The 17695-nt window shown below is 31.6% G+C and overlaps 2 protein-coding genes across 3 annotated transcripts; one reads left to right on the top strand and one right to left on the bottom strand.

The window, feature by feature from the left end:
- Positions 1 to 5599: 5599 nt before the first annotated feature.
- Positions 5600 to 8546, bottom strand: LOC114177168 (peptidyl-prolyl cis-trans isomerase FKBP13, chloroplastic-like). Its single transcript, XM_028062423.2, has 5 exons — positions 8122 to 8546; positions 7236 to 7328; positions 6815 to 6875; positions 6670 to 6738; positions 5600 to 5819 (listed from the first exon to the last, which is right to left on the bottom strand). Exons 1-5 carry the CDS (start codon positions 8506 to 8508, stop codon positions 5755 to 5757), a joined length of 675 nt encoding a protein of 224 aa, XP_027918224.1. The 5' UTR covers positions 8509 to 8546; the 3' UTR covers positions 5600 to 5754.
- Positions 8547 to 14314: 5768 nt separating this feature from the next.
- Positions 14315 to 17015, top strand: LOC114176164 (uncharacterized). Of its 2 annotated transcripts, none has more exons than XM_028061106.2 (4): positions 14315 to 14455; positions 15066 to 15326; positions 15744 to 15899; positions 16776 to 17015. In XM_028061106.2, exons 2-3 carry the CDS (start codon positions 15128 to 15130, stop codon positions 15881 to 15883), a joined length of 339 nt encoding a protein of 112 aa, XP_027916907.1. In that variant the 5' UTR covers positions 14315 to 14455; positions 15066 to 15127; the 3' UTR covers positions 15884 to 15899; positions 16776 to 17015. The 2 variants fall into 2 exon arrangements, with proteins under 2 accessions (XP_027916907.1, XP_027916908.1); XM_028061107.2 differs by having other exon boundaries at positions 14316 to 14451.
- Positions 17016 to 17695: the final 680 nt, after the last annotated feature.

The following is a 17695-nucleotide window of genomic DNA, read 5'->3' as shown; positions in this document are numbered from 1 at the left end:
TACTTCAACTTCTTGCAAATGAGCCAAGGTGAACAAATCTACCTTAGCGATTGTATTTATAGCCAACATCTTACTCGCTACAACTTTTCCCGCCCAAAACAACGATCATATGAAGCGTCACAACGAAGCGAAGCGTCACAACACTCAAAATGGCAGCGCAAATCCCTCTAATTGAACTCCTGACACCTGACACCCCTTCACCTACCATCGTTGCTTTTACCATAGTCTTAACACTATTCCTAACACTTAAAGACTGGGGACTACCATACCATACCCCACCAACAAGAAAAATTTCTTGCCAGGAACTACACGAACCAAGGGACGCATGGTCACGGTAACCTGCATCGTCAAAATCCAACGTAGCAGACAGAAACCACAACTGATAACACGACTCGTTACTTACACAAGACTCATAAACTTCCAAACCTTTGACGAGACATTTGTCTCGACAAAGGCTGGGGGATTGATGTACTATACCTAGGTAGATTAGATAACTACACGGCCAAAACCGCCTAGGTATAGCCCCACAAATAAATAGTACATGAGTAAACTAGTCAGGCAAGATCACACAGCGACCCAAGCCGCCTACTATAAAGGACAATGCATAACAAGTACTTACTAACTCTAAACTTAGAATATCACAAACAAGGCCCCTAGTATCAACACGCTAACACAGGACTTGGACTTGGCCCAGCACAGCTAGGAGGGACCAACCCATAAGAATGGGAGACATAATTAATAACTCTATAAATACGTGTGGACCCCAGCAATTAAGAGGTACGCTTTCATTAATTTCCTAATCTAAGATTTAACTTCTGAAGAGCCTTTTTGCTGACTTGATCGTTGGAGCCCTCTCCGCAGGTAACCCCCTAAGGGTCCGAACCACGTTAGGAGGTAACCTGTACAAGTCAAGAAGGAGCCGAATCGAGAGGTCAAGGATTGAAGTAAGACATTATTTGTATTCCCTAATATCTCTTATTTGTTCCCGCATGAACATCAGGGATCTGAAATATGAAAGATGCATATTTAATTTTGTTTTGATTTTCCAAATGAGTTGATTTCTGTATGTGTTTTTCAGTTTTTGTTCTTAATTAATATTCAATATTTTAAAATAAAAACGTTAAAATTTAAATTTATTTATTTAATTGTTAAAAGTTTTAAGATTATTAAAAAATATTCTGTGAAAGTTTTTCTTTTTAAAAATTAATACTGATAATTAATATTAATATTAAATATTAAATTAATGAATAATTCTATTCTTAAGAAAATTTAAATATTATTAATATTAATAATTAATTCTATTAATTCAAATACATAACAATATAAAATAATAAAATTAAAATTTAATGTAATTATTTAAAATATTAATAAGAGCATTTGTTAACTGAAAATTGATATATATATATATATATATATATATATATATAAACACAATTGCTAATACAAATTTAAAATAAAATTTATGTGCAGTTAATAATATAATATATGATTTTAAATATTAAATTAATAAATGAATCTTTAATATTAATTAGTATAGTATCATTTTCAATAAACTAATGATAATGACAAATGTTGGTAATTTTAAAAAGAATTATTTGACATATTTAATTAAATAAGTTATAAACCGTAAAATAATATAAATTAATTATGTAATATACTAATTCAAAGTATGAAATTAATAAAATACAATTCAAAAATTAATAATTAATTTGTGAATGATATTAATAAAATACAATTCAAAAATTCATCATCATTTGTCTTCATACTCATCATCGTCAAAAAATTATATAATTATATATAATTAAGATGAAACTAATATTGTAAATATAAAATTTTAATTTTAAATAAAATGTAATCATTTTATAGACTAATACTTTTAATTTGATTGATATTTCTAAATATTTTGATTAGAAAAATAAAAGATAAACCTGAGTTTTAACATCATATTATATTGACACTTTTAGTTTTTATGTTTAGTATTGTGAAAATAGATGAAAAATATAAACAAGATGATTGAATTGTGTGCTATAAGTTTTTGTAATAATTTGTAAGGGTGTCTTATCAAATTTAGTATGGTAGGTTCGGTGTCAAAATATATTGTCACGATTCTAATTAAGAGAAAACAACTTTGTCTTTAATTTATGTAATTGAAAGAGTTAACAAGAAGAAGAAGAAGAGGTATTTACTATGAGTATTTTTATATTGGTTAGTCTATTTACTAAAACTAAAATTACTTCGCATCATTAATAAAACTTATTTGAAGACTTACTTTAAGGTAGGTTAAAATAGTATATATCATTATAAAAAAAATAATAATGAATTCTATTGTTAATTTTCATATGTGGGTCAATTTTTTTTAGAAATTACAAAAGAGGGTTGCCTGACCAAAAAGTTATAAAATTGGACGAAGTTGGCTGGATCCAGAACGACATCTAATCAGAAGTCGTCAATAATGATTGTTGATACCGATTTATGTGAAAAAGTGAAGTCACCATGTATCATGGCAACTTCTATAATTTGATAAAGAGGAAGTTGTCAGGACTTCACCTATTACAGCTGAATGTTGCTAGAATTCATGACAACTTCTTTTGAACTTAGGAAAGAGGAACCGTTAGGACTCTTAACAACTTTGATTTTTTTTATTTGTTCTCATTAACGACTTCACCTGTAAAGTCGCTAGAAATCGGTCCGACATGACCCTAATTTACCCTAATTTGTAATTACGTGATCAAACAACAGTATTTTATAATTTGTCGTTCAAAAGCCACTCCAATTTGAAAAAAAAAACCGACTTCTACTTAAATGATTATAAAAAGATTTCATGAATGTTCCCCAGAGAAAAGTAAAAAATAAAATAAAACAAGCACTTCTACTGTTTTTGCATTAGATGCTGCGCCCTACATTTCCAAGCACCAGTTCAGAATCCATGGCAAAGCTTGGCAACAACACTGAAGTCCTCACTGAACAAGATGAGGAGGAAAGTAAGATCAATTACAATTTTCAATGCTTATTGCTATTTCTCTGTTCTTCTTCCAACAATTTCTAATTTGTACTTGTACTTGCTCTTCATCCTACTTACCTCTCTCATCATCACTAAAATACTTGAAATTGTTGGAAATGTTACTCTTCTCTCTTTCATGAAAGTAGGTTTTAATTGACACTTGAGTTTGATAAGGTAATTAGTACTTAAAACAGGAGTGATAGTTTAAACGAAAAGGTTAAAGTTATGGCCGGGAAAACAAATGCTGTTATAGTAAAAAAAATAGCATCTGTGTTTATATGCCACTTGGCACTTGCTGTGTGCTGCCACCTGTGTGTGGTGTATGTTTACTTTAGATTTGGATGCCATCATAGCAATACCATAGTTGCAATCACATTGGCACTCATCACAAAGAAGTTGAATATGACCATGCAGAAATTTTCATGAATCCCTGCTTTCCCTTTTTATATATATTCAGGAGACTTTCTCTTTCTCTCTTTTATATGTACCTAAACTTCTTTTTCATTATATATCCCCCACTACCTTCAACAATTATCTACCTTCTCTGTCACCTTGAGCTCCAAAAAGTTTTTCACCATATTTGCATATTCACATTTCACATATCCCTTTCACTTTGCTGTTGTTGCTCACCCTTCTAGCTAGCCATGATTCTTGGGTGATCTTCATAAGCCACTTTGTTTTGCATGGCTGCTGATACAACATCTTCCTTCTCCACTTACATGGTCCTCTTCATCTCCTTGCTCCTACTTTCTCACTTCACTATGGCCATGCTAGAACATAGTTTTTCTCCTTCAACATCAAGCAAAGAGGGTGCCAAGAAGAGCAACACCAAGGTTGTTGCTTCAGCAAGGGAAGACAGTGAACAAAATTCCAAGGATATGGCAGTAGGACAAACGGAAAAATGCAGCGTTCATGTTCCAAAGAGAGAGCACTCTCAATCTCCGAACAGGATCTTCAATGCCAGTGTTCATGAAGTCCCCAGTGGTCCAAATCCCATTTCAAACAGGTAAATTCTGTAGTAGGAGAAAGAAGATCCACAAGAATGAACAGGGAAAGAAAAAGTATTGTTACCAACCATGGTTTATGGCTTTCACATTTTTTCTTTAAACTTTTTCTTTTCCCCTTTTTCTGGGTTTTGTTTTTGTCCATTTGCAAAGGATTATTTTGGATTTCTAAGGCTTCAGAGTTTGTTTGATATCAGTGAAGTCTTTCTTCACATTGTTGCAATGAAATTGAAAGCATGATCATGTACCAATGATTTAAACATGAGAGGATGTGTATAAGAGATTCTATACTTGTTGTCATCATCATGTTATGTTATTGGATAGCAAGGAATGAATCACTTGATGGTTCAAATTTGTAATGGTTTTGTGTCCTTTTTGTTTATGATGAGTTGGGTGCTTACTGCACACTATAGTGAAAGAAGAAATGTAGGAAGAGTAAGAAATTATCTTCAAGCACCATTGTTTTGCGTGAAAAAGTTTACATGGAATTGGCATCCAAAGTAACGTTTGAAGGGTCAATTTTTTTTTTCCTCAATACCCCAAAATATCCTCATCACTTTCTATGGAACTCCCTTTGGTACCCTTTGTCCCATTCCTTTAAAACTGAAGCAGACTATGGCAAACTCACTCAACTCTTGTATATATCTCAATCCGGTGTCTCTTTCTTCTTGTTGGATAGTGGTAGTATATAGTACATACATACCTATCTTTTTCATTAATCATCAGAAACTGACAAACTTAATTGGAAAATTTACTGGTTAATTTTTGTTGTTTTTCCTTGTCTAAATTGTGAGTATTTTGTTTTTGGTACCTATATTGGTACACTCTTGAATCATGATTTCAAAAGTTGGGATAAAGCTAAGATTCCAAAGTGATAGGCATCATAAGCTGTCCTTTTACAATTTGTGGGATGAAATGCGTCCACATTTCAAACAATTTGTCAGTTCCGCGTACTGAATTCGATGTCAAATGTCATGGAAACAATGCATGGAAGGACATTTTCAACCACATTAACCCATCTCATACATGAAACTCAAAATTAGAGGCTATTTAGTTTGAGAAAATTTGTCTTCCATTTTCCCTTAGTTATATATTTTCAAAAGTTTCTATATGAAATAGTGAAAACAGCTTTTATTGTTTTCTGCTTTACTTTTTTTTTCCCATAGGAACTTCAGAAAATACGAAACAAATTTAAGTTTGAAATCTAAGAACACAACTAGTAAGAGTAGGTACGTTAGATCTCTTTAGGCAATGCGACATGATTTGGCCTTCACTTTTGATTGCAGGGGTCTTGTCACTTTAATAAGTTATTAGGAATCAATTTAACTGCTTTGTAACACTAGGACTCGGGTGAGTGTTAGTCATACATAAAAAGAGATAAAAAGAACTGGTTTCTTGCTTTGCCAAAAGCAATCAAAGTGCTTTGACAGCTTTCCTTTTACTGATTGTTGTTTCCTTTATTTGGTTATTTCCATTTTTCTTATGTGTTATTCACCCTCTTAGTTTGAACTTCAGAGGAGTGTTTTTTCAGTGCTGAACTGCAGCCCATAACTGTTCAACTTTCGGGTACAATTCTATGCTACTGAAATCAAGGTTGGATAATCAATAAAATAGCATGTTAATGACTTAGTTATGAATTTCTCCAGCAATTTCAACTTTAACATTTGTTTTAAAATTTCAACTATATATAATCTGTGCTCTAAACTCCAAAGGAAAAGAAGGAAACTTTCCACCTCATGGCTTCGAAAATCATGCTTGGCTAACGAACTCCACATCGAACAATAGCACTGAATCAGGAGGAATGATACATGAACCTGAATGAAACAATGTTTAAGTTTTTCTTGCCCAAGAAAAATGTAAAAAATATAAAACCATGCAGAAAAAGAATATGTGAAAAGTGTCCTTGTCCATAAGGCAATGCATAATTCTGAAGATTACCACTAGTCTGATCTACCGCTAAACCCTAGTACTAGTTTAGATCCAGGCTACAGCAGCTTGGCATGCTTTCCTTGGTTCCAGCTTCTTTACAGAATTTGCTGTAAATACGTTTTCACTATTGTTTTATGTACATCTTTCTACAGAGATGTCTTGGCATGGTTTTTTCCCAAATGATCTTTCTTTAAGAACTTAATTCAATGGTTCCAATTTCTCTATTAATAAATAACTCTTGAAAGTTATATATTTAACAAGTTCATGTGAGTTAGATAGAATATGATAGCAGCTACTATCTTGTAATATTAAGCATAGCCACTATTAAGAAAACTTCCTGACAATTATCCTTTTCATAACATTAACTGTGCATTTTTCTTGTTTATTCTCCTGCACTGCGAAGTTAACAGGAAAAAAAAAACAGAGAAATATAGCATGCATCGAGTCCATTCTCTTATTCAGCATTTCTATGTCACTTGCCAAGTGCCACAATCATCACAGTATATTCAAAACTAAGAACATCCTAAACTAAAGTAACCAGTTTTCCCCTGATAACACTATGGATGAAAATCAATTAAAGATAAAGCTTCAACGTAATCTTTAATTGACCGAGTTTCACAAAGTGCAAAACAACCAAGGGCAATCAAAATTTCATCTTCATTTTACAGGCAAAGATAATGTCAAAAGAAAAAAGTATTGTTTAGCAGCAGAAAACAAAAGGAAAGAAGTACTTGCCTCCTCGACAACCAGCTCCCCTTGAGCCATATCCAAGTTCTGGAGGAATCTTCAGGGTACGTTTCCCTCCTATGTTACCAAAAAGTAAACAATTTTACCTTGGCATGTCATAAAAGAATGAATTGACACCGATAAAAAAAGGTACCTGCAAGCATGGGAGGAACTCCATCACCTCCAATAATGCCTTCATCCCAACCTTTAATCACCTATTTGATTATGGATAACTTTTAATTTCTGAACAAGACTGTACAGAAAAGGTACTCTATAGTATCACTACTTTTGATTGGTGACGCTCATTAAATAAACATAGAAATTTACTCTATGGTTTTCATTAGCAAACAATTCTCAAGAAGCAATTCCATTTCTGAGTTCACCAGTTATATCAATCCTAAAGAGAAATTTTCATACTATCATTTCTCACAAACTATCATATGATAAAATTTGCTGATTTTGATTATAAATACTTCAAAAATCCTAACACAGTTAATAATTAGTTGTCATCAGTGTTGTATATTGCTGCTCATAGTTACAGTGTATGAAAAAATGTAAAACAATAGTAATCATACCTCTCCAACACCAACGCGAAACGTTAGTGGCTTGCCACGATTATAGCTGCTGTCAAACACTTTCCCATTCTCCAATCTCCCCACATAATGCGCCTGGAAGATAGCATATTGGTCAAACAGAACATAGGACTTTACCCAAAGTGGATAATGTCAGTAAATGACCAAAACATCCCAAGCTCAACACAGGCTCCATGTGAACCTTCACTAACACCACATTTTTTGCGCCTTTCCATCTTCAATGCATTAACTTGGATGTATCACATAGATATTTGTATGCCTTTCATCTATTGTTTTATTCAGATGTGAGAATATATAGTCCTATGTATATTATTAAATCCACTTACCACTAGAGACAGTATTAGTCGTTTTTTTATATGTATATGCATCTTAAAAAATTGTATATAACATCATAACATTAGTATAAAATGAGATTTATAACCACCTACATACTTTATTTTAGATATATCTCTATATGATTTAATCTTTAATATACAATTTTACATAGAAGACTAAGCATCTAAAGAAAAAAATAATTATTTACAAATGGTTTAATTGCATATTGATATTAAATAAAACAATAGTTCCAATAAGTTTTATTACAATAGTTTTTGAAGTATCCTAAAAGTAGATTTTAAAATGAAGGTTTTGCACTCATGACTTCCCTACTCTATTTTAATCATATTTCTAAAGTACTCCAACTATATCATAGTTAAAAGCATATTAAAAATTATAAATAGGATATACATTAATAATATCATAATAAAACATTTTATAGCGTAATCTAATAATAAATTATAGTAAGGTTTATACTTTTGTTTCTAATTTACTGAAAATGTAAAAGTTTGTACAGTTCAGGCGATGAAGAATAAACGAGAATGAAAAAAACCTTAATAAGTTGTCCCTTGACTGCCTGAGGACCAGCTCCCACAAGTTTATCACAGAAGGCAAGACCAGAAGGTGCGACTTGAAATTCACATGGAGGAGTTTCAGCTGCTGGTGATGAATTTAAGGAAGAATAAGCAAGGACAGCATCAAATGCAAGAAGGCCTATGACAGTTCTTCTCTTCACGAGGCTCTCGTCCGGTGCCACTGTTGCAGTTGGTGGTGGTGGCGGTGGTGGTTGTGGTTGAAGTTGGAGGGCACATTTCGCATGACGGTGGGAACTAACAGTAACAGGTGATGAATAATTGTTACAGATTTGGGGTTTCAGGGAAGGAAGGCGTTGAAGGGAAGGGAGGCTTGTTCCAACGGAATAAGGTGCCGCTAAACCCATCTCCACCCGATAAACGAATGGTTCTAGTTCAAATTGTATCACGTGGTTGCTTTAATAGTAATAAAAAAAATGGCTAAAGCATTCAACTATTTGAGCATTTGTAAGTATTTACCCGTATTGGTCAAGATTATGGGAGAATCAAAAATTACAATTTAACTTTTAAATCTTGAAATTTTAAAACTTCACAATTGTGAATTTTTTTACTACTTCAAATTTTCATAAACTAATTTCAAACTTAGAACATATAGAAATGAAAAATTTAGCCATATGTTATAAAGCAATATGGGAGACCAAGGTCTGACCTAATGTTTTTTTTTTTTTTATTTGGAGAAGGAAGAAAGTACCAACAATGGATCAATTCAAAACGATAAATATCTTCAATTGGACTCATACTTAGCCTTTCCGAGGTGCAAGTTAGAACCAGAGTCTTTAAAGCATACTTTGTTCCCATGTTATAAGGTAAATTGACTATGGAAAACGTGTTATGGTTGGGTGCATGTATACTAATCTCTTTCTTAATGTTAGCTCGATTGGTTCGAAATATACGTACTATCTTTTTTAATGTTAGCTTGATTCAATCAATGACAAGTGTATCCATCCTGTAGTAGCAACTAATAAGTAATTATAGTTCTTCAAAAAAAATTGTGTAATACATGTCAATGATGGTAATCAATAACTAATTTAGACAAAAATATTTTTATAAACCGGATTACAAAAGATAATTTTTAATACACAGTTAATCAAATATCAAGTTATGGATAAACCACAACATGCATTAAGAGTAGCAACAAAATGCTAACGTTGAATAAAAAGGCATGTAATATACAATTGTACATGGTGGGAAAAAAGGTGCTTTAAACCACCGAATAAGCTGCAGGCTGGAAGGCCGAGTACACTCCAGCTTAAGAAGCAAAGCAAGCAGCGCAGACTTTAGACCTGACGCATTGATGGGCTAGTCTGAATACACTCCAGTAGGCTAGTCTGAATATATTCCAGTGCAGGAACCTTCATGGTGCTCATTAGTTTAAAGTAAATAGGCAACGTGAAAACAAGCAAAGAGGTTACGATATGGTGATTAATTAGAGAGAGAGTCGAAGCGATTTCGACACAGGAGCAAAGAATGTATCTAATCAATAGTAGTGAGGATTATACAAATTTGTGCTAGAAAATAGAATGGTAAGAATAGAATTAAATTAATTAAACACAGTTAACAAAACATAAAACCAACTAAACACTATACACCCTAGGTCCATAGGGTTAGGTCCATTAAAGTAGTATAAAAGGCACTATTCACGAGATAAAATAACTATGCTATTTTTACTATTCTTGTCATTTATTGCTCTGACACTGACTTAGGCGTCGGAGTGACTTTGCAGGCTCCACTGCCAGTAGGACCTTTCATCGGAAGAGGATATTTCGGCTCTGGGACTTAGGCATTGAAGTGAAGAAAGTGGACATGTGCATTTAGAGGTTCATTAGCTCCGATACAATTTGTGTTCGCGAGTATATCTTTACTCCGCCAGGAACATTTGGCGCCCACTGTGGGGCCGAAGAAAGTTGATGCACATGGTGTCTACTAGAAACATGGCAAGTAACGGACAGGAGGTGCAAGCAGCTGAAAACAACCAGATAGCAATCAAGCTAGCCATACAAGAAAGAGTTAGCTAAACTCCGAGCTAAAAATGCTAGTATCAAACAAAAACTTGAAGGCAACAACGAGAAGGGTGAAGGGGAACAACCGCGTCCCAGCAAGACTCAAGTTACCTCTCAACCAGCGCACATCAAGATCGTGGAGGAGAGTGCACCTAACCCCCCAACTGTGCGGACAATTAATACGTCCGCGTTGCAGAAAAATGCGTGCAAGCACCCTTTTATAGATGAAATAATGGAAACTCCCTTACCTAGAGGGTGAAAAACTTTAGTCATCGATAGGTATGATGGCACGACAGACCTTAATGAACACATACATGTATATCTCACACAAATTGGTCTATACACCACTGAAGATGATTATAAGTTGACACCCAATCTCAAAAACATCGAATATAAAGTATTTCATCCTCATTTGTCTATTATTATATAAATGGAGCAACAATAGACAATTGTGCTTTATTATACACCTCCTCATTAGGTCATCTGTCTATGTGTCTTATTTAGTTACACACTTGGGATGAGACCATTGCTATTGAGAGGATCATTATATGAGACCATAATTTACTTTTTGTGAGTTTATTTATGCAACATTATTTTTATGATATTCTTACAATTTCTACTAATGCAAAAGTCTTATAACATTCACTTTTAATAATTTTTATTTACTTCTTATCGTAAGACATATTCTTAAGATAAAAAAATAATTTTTTTTCTTATAATTTAGAATCTTATTTAAAACCTAAAATCTTAAATTTTATATAATATTAACATGCTTTACGGAAAAGAGATCTTATAAAACCTATATTATAAACTTATATCCTATATATGAACTTTACATTATCTATGTTGAACATAGGAAATATTTTCTTGTACCAATTCTTAAATTTATTAACATCATTGATCTAAATACAGTTTATTTTTTATAATAGACCTTTTTACTATTCATATGAGAAATTCGATTTGCGGAAAAACGAAATCTGATCATGGTTTTTATGTTTGTAATCTGATCATGGTTTTTATGTTTGTAGTGTAGTTGACCGCTGGAATTTAGATCCTTACAATCTATTATTATCATTATTTTTTTATTATCAGAATCACGATATATTTAAATTATTTTATTTATTCAAAAATTTTAGTCATAACTTAGTTATAAGTATTAAATTAAATATATTTTCTAATTCTGAATTCATTTTACACTATTAAAATGTTAAATTTATAATAAGTCATTTTCAATAAATAAATATATAATTTATAATAAACAATGTTTTTAATTATTCAATTTCTTAAAATTAGAAAGAAAAAACTGCATAAAATTTGGTTATGGAGTCAAATTCCACATTCAACCTTTTTTATCCTGTTGATTTAGACAATTTTGTTATTTCTATTCTATTTTCTTCCTCTCTGGTATTTTTTTTAACAGCTAATTAAATTTAAAAATTACACATTTGGGTTATTTTTAAGAAAAATTACTTGTATAGTCAAGTTGTGCTTACGGACGATTTGTTGTGAAGAAGTTGTTATGTCCTTTAATGACTTTTGACTATTGAAGTGAAGTCGTAAAAACATATAATTTATGTGTAAATTAAAGTCCTAACATGAGAAGAGCTAATTTGATCTATTGATAATCACACTTAATTAGAAGAAATAATCTTTCGCTATGGTGACTTTGGTGTTAAGGTTGAAACTGTCATTTCTTATAACTGTTGACATGTGAAGCCAAGGTGATATGTCTCTTAAAGATTTGATGAAACCCTTTTGAAGTACCTTGAAGCCATTACCATTGGAATGAAGTCTACATTGATGAAGAAAAATGAGATTTGATGGAATTCATGTTGATCAAGGTTGGAACGTGTGCTCTTCACATAGTTACATCATTAAGAAAGTGTATTTGATGTTTGTAATTCATATTGTAGACCTTGTAGCATTAATTAGATGTATTTTTAATTTGTTGAATGGTTTTTCAACGTGTTAAAATGTCTCTTTTAATCTGTTGAATGATTTTTCAACATGTTAAAAGGTCGGCTGCAGTAGTCTTAACCTGCAACTAATTCAATCAGTTGATTTATTTTTTAATCGACTGATTTTACTTAAGTCAAGTGAAATCAACCGATTGATTTGGAAATCAACTTGTTGAATTTCGTAACAGTTTAACTATAAGAGCTGTGATTTTCGAAAGAGAGGTATTCTGATCATTTTTTAGCGTGAAATTATTCTGGAAACTCTCTCTTTCATGATCATTCAGACTACAGCAGTTGAAGATTGATCTTGGATCAATTCTTGGAGCTTTTGACTTATGTTTGAAGCTTGGAGAAAGTGGTTTGTGATAGGCTGGGTTGTGCTACCACTCAAGTTTGATCTTGCTCAAACTTTGTGTGTGTGTCTAGTGGTTTTCCAGGTCTGCAAGAGGGTTCTTGTTGTGCTGGTGTGATTCTTGTGTGATTCAAGAGTCTTGTTTGTGGTTTTTGCTTATTTTGAAAGTGTAAAGGTGGATACTTTGTAAATCTTTTGAAATAGTGCAAAGTCAAGCTCAGGTTGCCTTGACAAACTGGATGTAGCTCAGGTTTGAGTGAATCAGTATAAAAATCTTGTGATCCAAGCTTTTCTCTAACCCTTCTCTCTTGCATAATCATTTAAAGTTTAAAGAACTTGAGTTTAAATCATCTTTTTAGTGTTCTTGTATGTTTTCATGACATATGCAGCATTGAGCATGTTTGCATAATTAATTAGAACCTATCTTGATCATTCTTGTGCACGATTTCTGGTTTAAAACTCGAATTTGCATTTTTGCATTTTTTCCAGTATTTCAGTCGACTGTTTTCTGTTTCAATTGGTTGATTATACCAGAACATAATATGTTTAGTAAAATTAATCGATTAACTTTGTTTTTTATCGATCGAGAATATATTGTCCAATAGCTTTTGCATCCTAACTTGGTGATCAAATTGATTCAATTAAAGGTGATTTTTAGCTTTCAAATATAGCCTAAATTTTTAACTACAATTCAACCCCCTTGTTGGTATTTCAACCATTTCAAAATTAACAATAACGACTTTGGTTAATGTTTTCCAAAATGATATCATAAGAGAACTTGTGTCACTAAGTGACGACTGTGGTGTAATATAAGTTGAATCGAAATTATCATCTCTTATGATGACTTCAATTAAGGTTCTTATGATTTCTTTTAGAAAACCATAACTGAAATTGTCATAGGAATGAAAAATTCAGTTTTAACACCAAAGTTGCAATAGCAGAATACAATTTCTTTTGATTAAGTGTGATTAACATCAATCAAATTAACACTTTTCATGTTAAAACTTTAATTAACACAAAAGTCGTCATTTGCGTCTACGACTTTACTTCAATGGTTAAAAGTTATCAATGAACATGCCAATTTGACCCTACACATATGTAATTTTGAAATTTAATTAACCCGTTCGATAAAAAAAAAAAACCTCCCTCTCCTTTTGTAAATTACGTCCCTTCACTTTTGTAAATGATTCTTTATATCTTTTGATTTATTTCTCTTCATTGTTTATTTTTTATCTTTTAATATGATTTTTTTGTTTGATTTTTTGTTTTTGTAAAATTTTCAATCCCGTCAATGGTTGTTTTTCATTGTTTAATTAGTTTCTTTTGCATGCTCTCTTTATCTCACGATTTGTTCATGGAATTCATTATAATTCTTCCCATAATTAAACTATATGCTAATAATCTTCCAACTTTTTATGATGTGATTTTAATGTATACAGAATTATTTGATTGGTTCCTGATGAATATATATCCTTTATTTTTTTTACTTATATTATTTTAAATATTATTAAAATAACTTACATTTGTAAATAAATGGTTACCATGTATCAATGTTAGTCTAAATAAAAAACACAACAAGACAGTACAAATACAAACACATATAATTTTAAAAAGAACAGAAGCTCAAACCAATAGTTTGAGAAAAAAACTATTTGAATTTTAAAATTTTAAGAAATTGTTTTTAATTTTATTTTAGTTTTTCCTTTTCGTTAGAGGAATAATGCAACAGGGCTTGAAAATCTTGAAAGATTGGGCCGAAAGCCCATCCCAATTTCAAATATTTAATATAGGCCCACCCATAATCCATTTGAAATAAGAGACTATTCTGTCCTCGTGCAATTTTCCTTCTCGTATATTAAAACCTAACAAAGCCACACGCAGTAAAGAGCGCCTCTTTCGTAGAACACAGTCCGCAGCCGGAGTTTGCTTTCGTTGCTGGTGCTGTCTATTGATTCCACTAACCTGACCAAACCAAACAAGGCAGGTAAACAAACATCCTTGTTTTCGTGTTCGTTCTCACTTTACATTAAATTTCGTTTTCAAGTTTTGCCTTTTTAAAGGAAGAAAAGATGTTGAACTTGTTCAAGATTAGTTTTTGTAAAGTTTAGTTGAATATTATGGTTTCGGGTACTTTGGGGAAGGATTTTGATTGCCATTAGATTTTTTTTCTTACATGTTTCATGCGTGCCTTCTGAAATCTTGTTAGTGTTAGGTTAATTCATTTTGTTGGATACCAAGTGCTACCTATGTGTGTAGTTTGATAAACTCTATGGCGTCTTTGTCGAAGTTATAATACAGACTTTTTTGTTTAGTCAAAAGAAAATATAATAGGCAAAATTCAAACTATTGGATTGATTATTGTTGTTGCTTTTAATTCTCCTAACGTGGGCAGCGAATTTCATGGAATTCATTTGTCGTCCAAATATACAAGATGCTATTCTTAAAATTGGGATTCAAATTGACCTATTAATTTTGAAATATCTGAATCAGTGGAATTTATTTAAATAAATTGTGAGATTTGTGCCAAATACTAGAATTCATTAAATAGAAAAAGTAATTGAATTACTAATACTGATGAATTTTATTCTTAGCAGGCCCCAAGTAATACTGTGAAATCTATATTGAAGTATAGGAAGGTGAAAGAAAGTACAAGAGAATGGCAAAGTCTTTGAGATCAAAGAAGGAGAAGAGGCTGAGGGCAATTCGAAGGGAGCTTGTTGAACCTTTCTATGACAAGAAAGAAGCTGCTAAGCTGGCTGCCCAGGAAGCTGCTCTTGCTGCACCAAAGTTGGAGGTTCCTTCGAAATCAAAAAATACCATGGATGTGACCACTTCCACTAGCAACACCAACATGGGTACCATATCAATTCTTTTACTTAATAATTTTTTTTATACCTTCCCTCTTCTTGAGTACTTATGATTTATATGCTGATTTTTGTGATATAATGTTATTTTATATATATGGAGATTGATTAGAGTGAATTGATCTTATACTATGTTTTACTATGCTCTACATGAGTAAGCCAACATTTAAACCCATGACTCTTTATGCTGATTGGAACTGTGTTCTGAAGATGGTGTTGCTCTATCATGCTTATCATTTGTGATCTTTCTGAGCACCAACCATATGGTTGTGAAAGCTTTGTTGCATAATAAGAATATTTTGCTAAATGAAAAATCCCAAATTCATACTTTCTTTTTAGTTATTTCTTGGCATCTGATTACCTTACAATAAAAATCTAATATGTGGTGTTTGCTTTTAAATTTTTCAGATGTGGAGATGGCTGACGGCAGTCAAACCATGGCTTCCTTAAAGCCTGTTGGTGGAATAGGGAAGAAAATGAAAAAGAAATTGAAAATAGCTAAAAACAAGCGCCGTGGTAAGGGAAAGATTGGGAAGCGCAAAATATGACTCCAAGTAAAGAATGGTAATGATATGTCATTTATTTGCAGCATGAATTATTACATTACATCTACACACTGCACATTACATCCATTGGTTTCTTATTTTGGAAATTTAACTATCAAGATTTATAGAGGCATGCAAGTTAATCAAATATCTAGTTTTTAGTTAAGAATGTGAAATTGATCTGTTAGTCTCTGATATGTTTTAGGATTTTAAATATGTTTCTATAGTTGAAAACTTTGTAAGTAGGTCCTATATATTTTGCCAAAAGTAGATGTAATATTCCTGATCAATGATAGTTTTTAATAGGAACCTGTTTGAAAATTTCAAATAGTTTAGGAAAAGTGTTACTTGTTTTTCTATTTTGTTGGTTCTTTAACTATTTCAGAATTTTTAAATGGATCCTGTACATTATCGAGGATTCAAAATTTCCACCTAGCTTAGAAGGATCCTAGACCCGAGGATCCAACCATTTTAGGGAACAAATATTCTATTAGACTTCTTGATCAACTAAGTCACTAATTCGGTATGTCATGGCATTTTGACTTTACAATACGTATGTAGCTATCTATGAACCTTAGATGCTTGATATCATAAACATACAAAGATATGGAAAATACTTATAAATTTAAGATATAATGCTGTTTCGATATGTGAACATATATACAAGATGAAATCAAGTGATATTTAATAAATAGAAAAAATGTTTTGTTGAAAATCAGTGTAACTTTCCAACATTATGTCATACTTTATTCCGATTATTAACTCTGCATTACATTACTAGTCGGGAAAATCTCTAGCATTTTCCTGCATAACTGTTTGTGCATGTTTTGCACGAGCTTTGTGGATTGTAGGTTGGCTTAATCAACCTTCACTGATTTTTGTTTTGATTTTGTAGATTGTATTGAAGCTGTGAAGAGCTCCTGTGCTTTTTGTCTTGATTAATGAATAGTGTTCAAATTTTGACAGAGAAGATGAAACCATTGAAATCTATCGTAAGCTAAAAACCATTGAAATTCTGCACCAGGCTTAGTTTCTTTAGTCTAATTTTTTCAGTCCTTTTGTGCCCTTATGAAAATGGCCTTGAAGAACTAGCTGGCCATTTGAATTGCTATATGAAATTTACTTTTAGAGTGTCTCTGCAATACCATAATTTAGCACGAAACTTGTACACTTTTACAAATTTTAATATTCGACGTTAAATTTTATGTGAATCTTAAAATTATACGTATTTTATTATTTTTTAATTGACAGTCATTACTAAAGGTTCACAGGCGTTAAAATTATACATACATATTTTCAGTCTAAAGTAAATATGTATTATATTTTAAATTAAATATGTATTTTATTACTGGATTGTTTTAATTTTATAAATATTGTTACTTTTGTCAATTTTTTATTTGACACATTTCAAAAATTTTACATTTTTTATCATTTACTCAATTGAATATTAATTTTCTAATGGTGTGATATAATGTTACTAATAACTTAGAAAATGTTTTATTTCATGCTATATGGGTTAGAAATAATTGTGTCACAATCTTTAATTCTAAATATTAAACTATTTATTTAACTTTTATCATTTACTCAATTGAATATTAATTTACTAATGGTGTGGTATAATTGTTACTAATAAATTAGAATGTTTTATTTCATGTTATATGGGTCAGAAATAATTGTGTACCAATCTTTATTTTGAAGTATTAAACTATTTATGTAATGCTTCTGAACATGCATACATATAGATATATATATATATATATATATATATATATATATATATATATATATATATTTAAAAATTATAGCGAATTACTT

Source organism: Vigna unguiculata, chromosome 3 (assembly GCF_037176805.1).
Source record: "Vigna unguiculata cultivar grain cowpea cultivar isolate G323 ecotype 2 chromosome 3, ASM3717680v1, whole genome shotgun sequence".
Lineage (NCBI taxonomy): Eukaryota > Viridiplantae > Streptophyta > Magnoliopsida > Fabales > Fabaceae > Vigna > Vigna unguiculata.
Note: the sequence above shows the minus strand (reverse complement) of the source record. Positions and strands in the feature narration are given on the sequence as shown.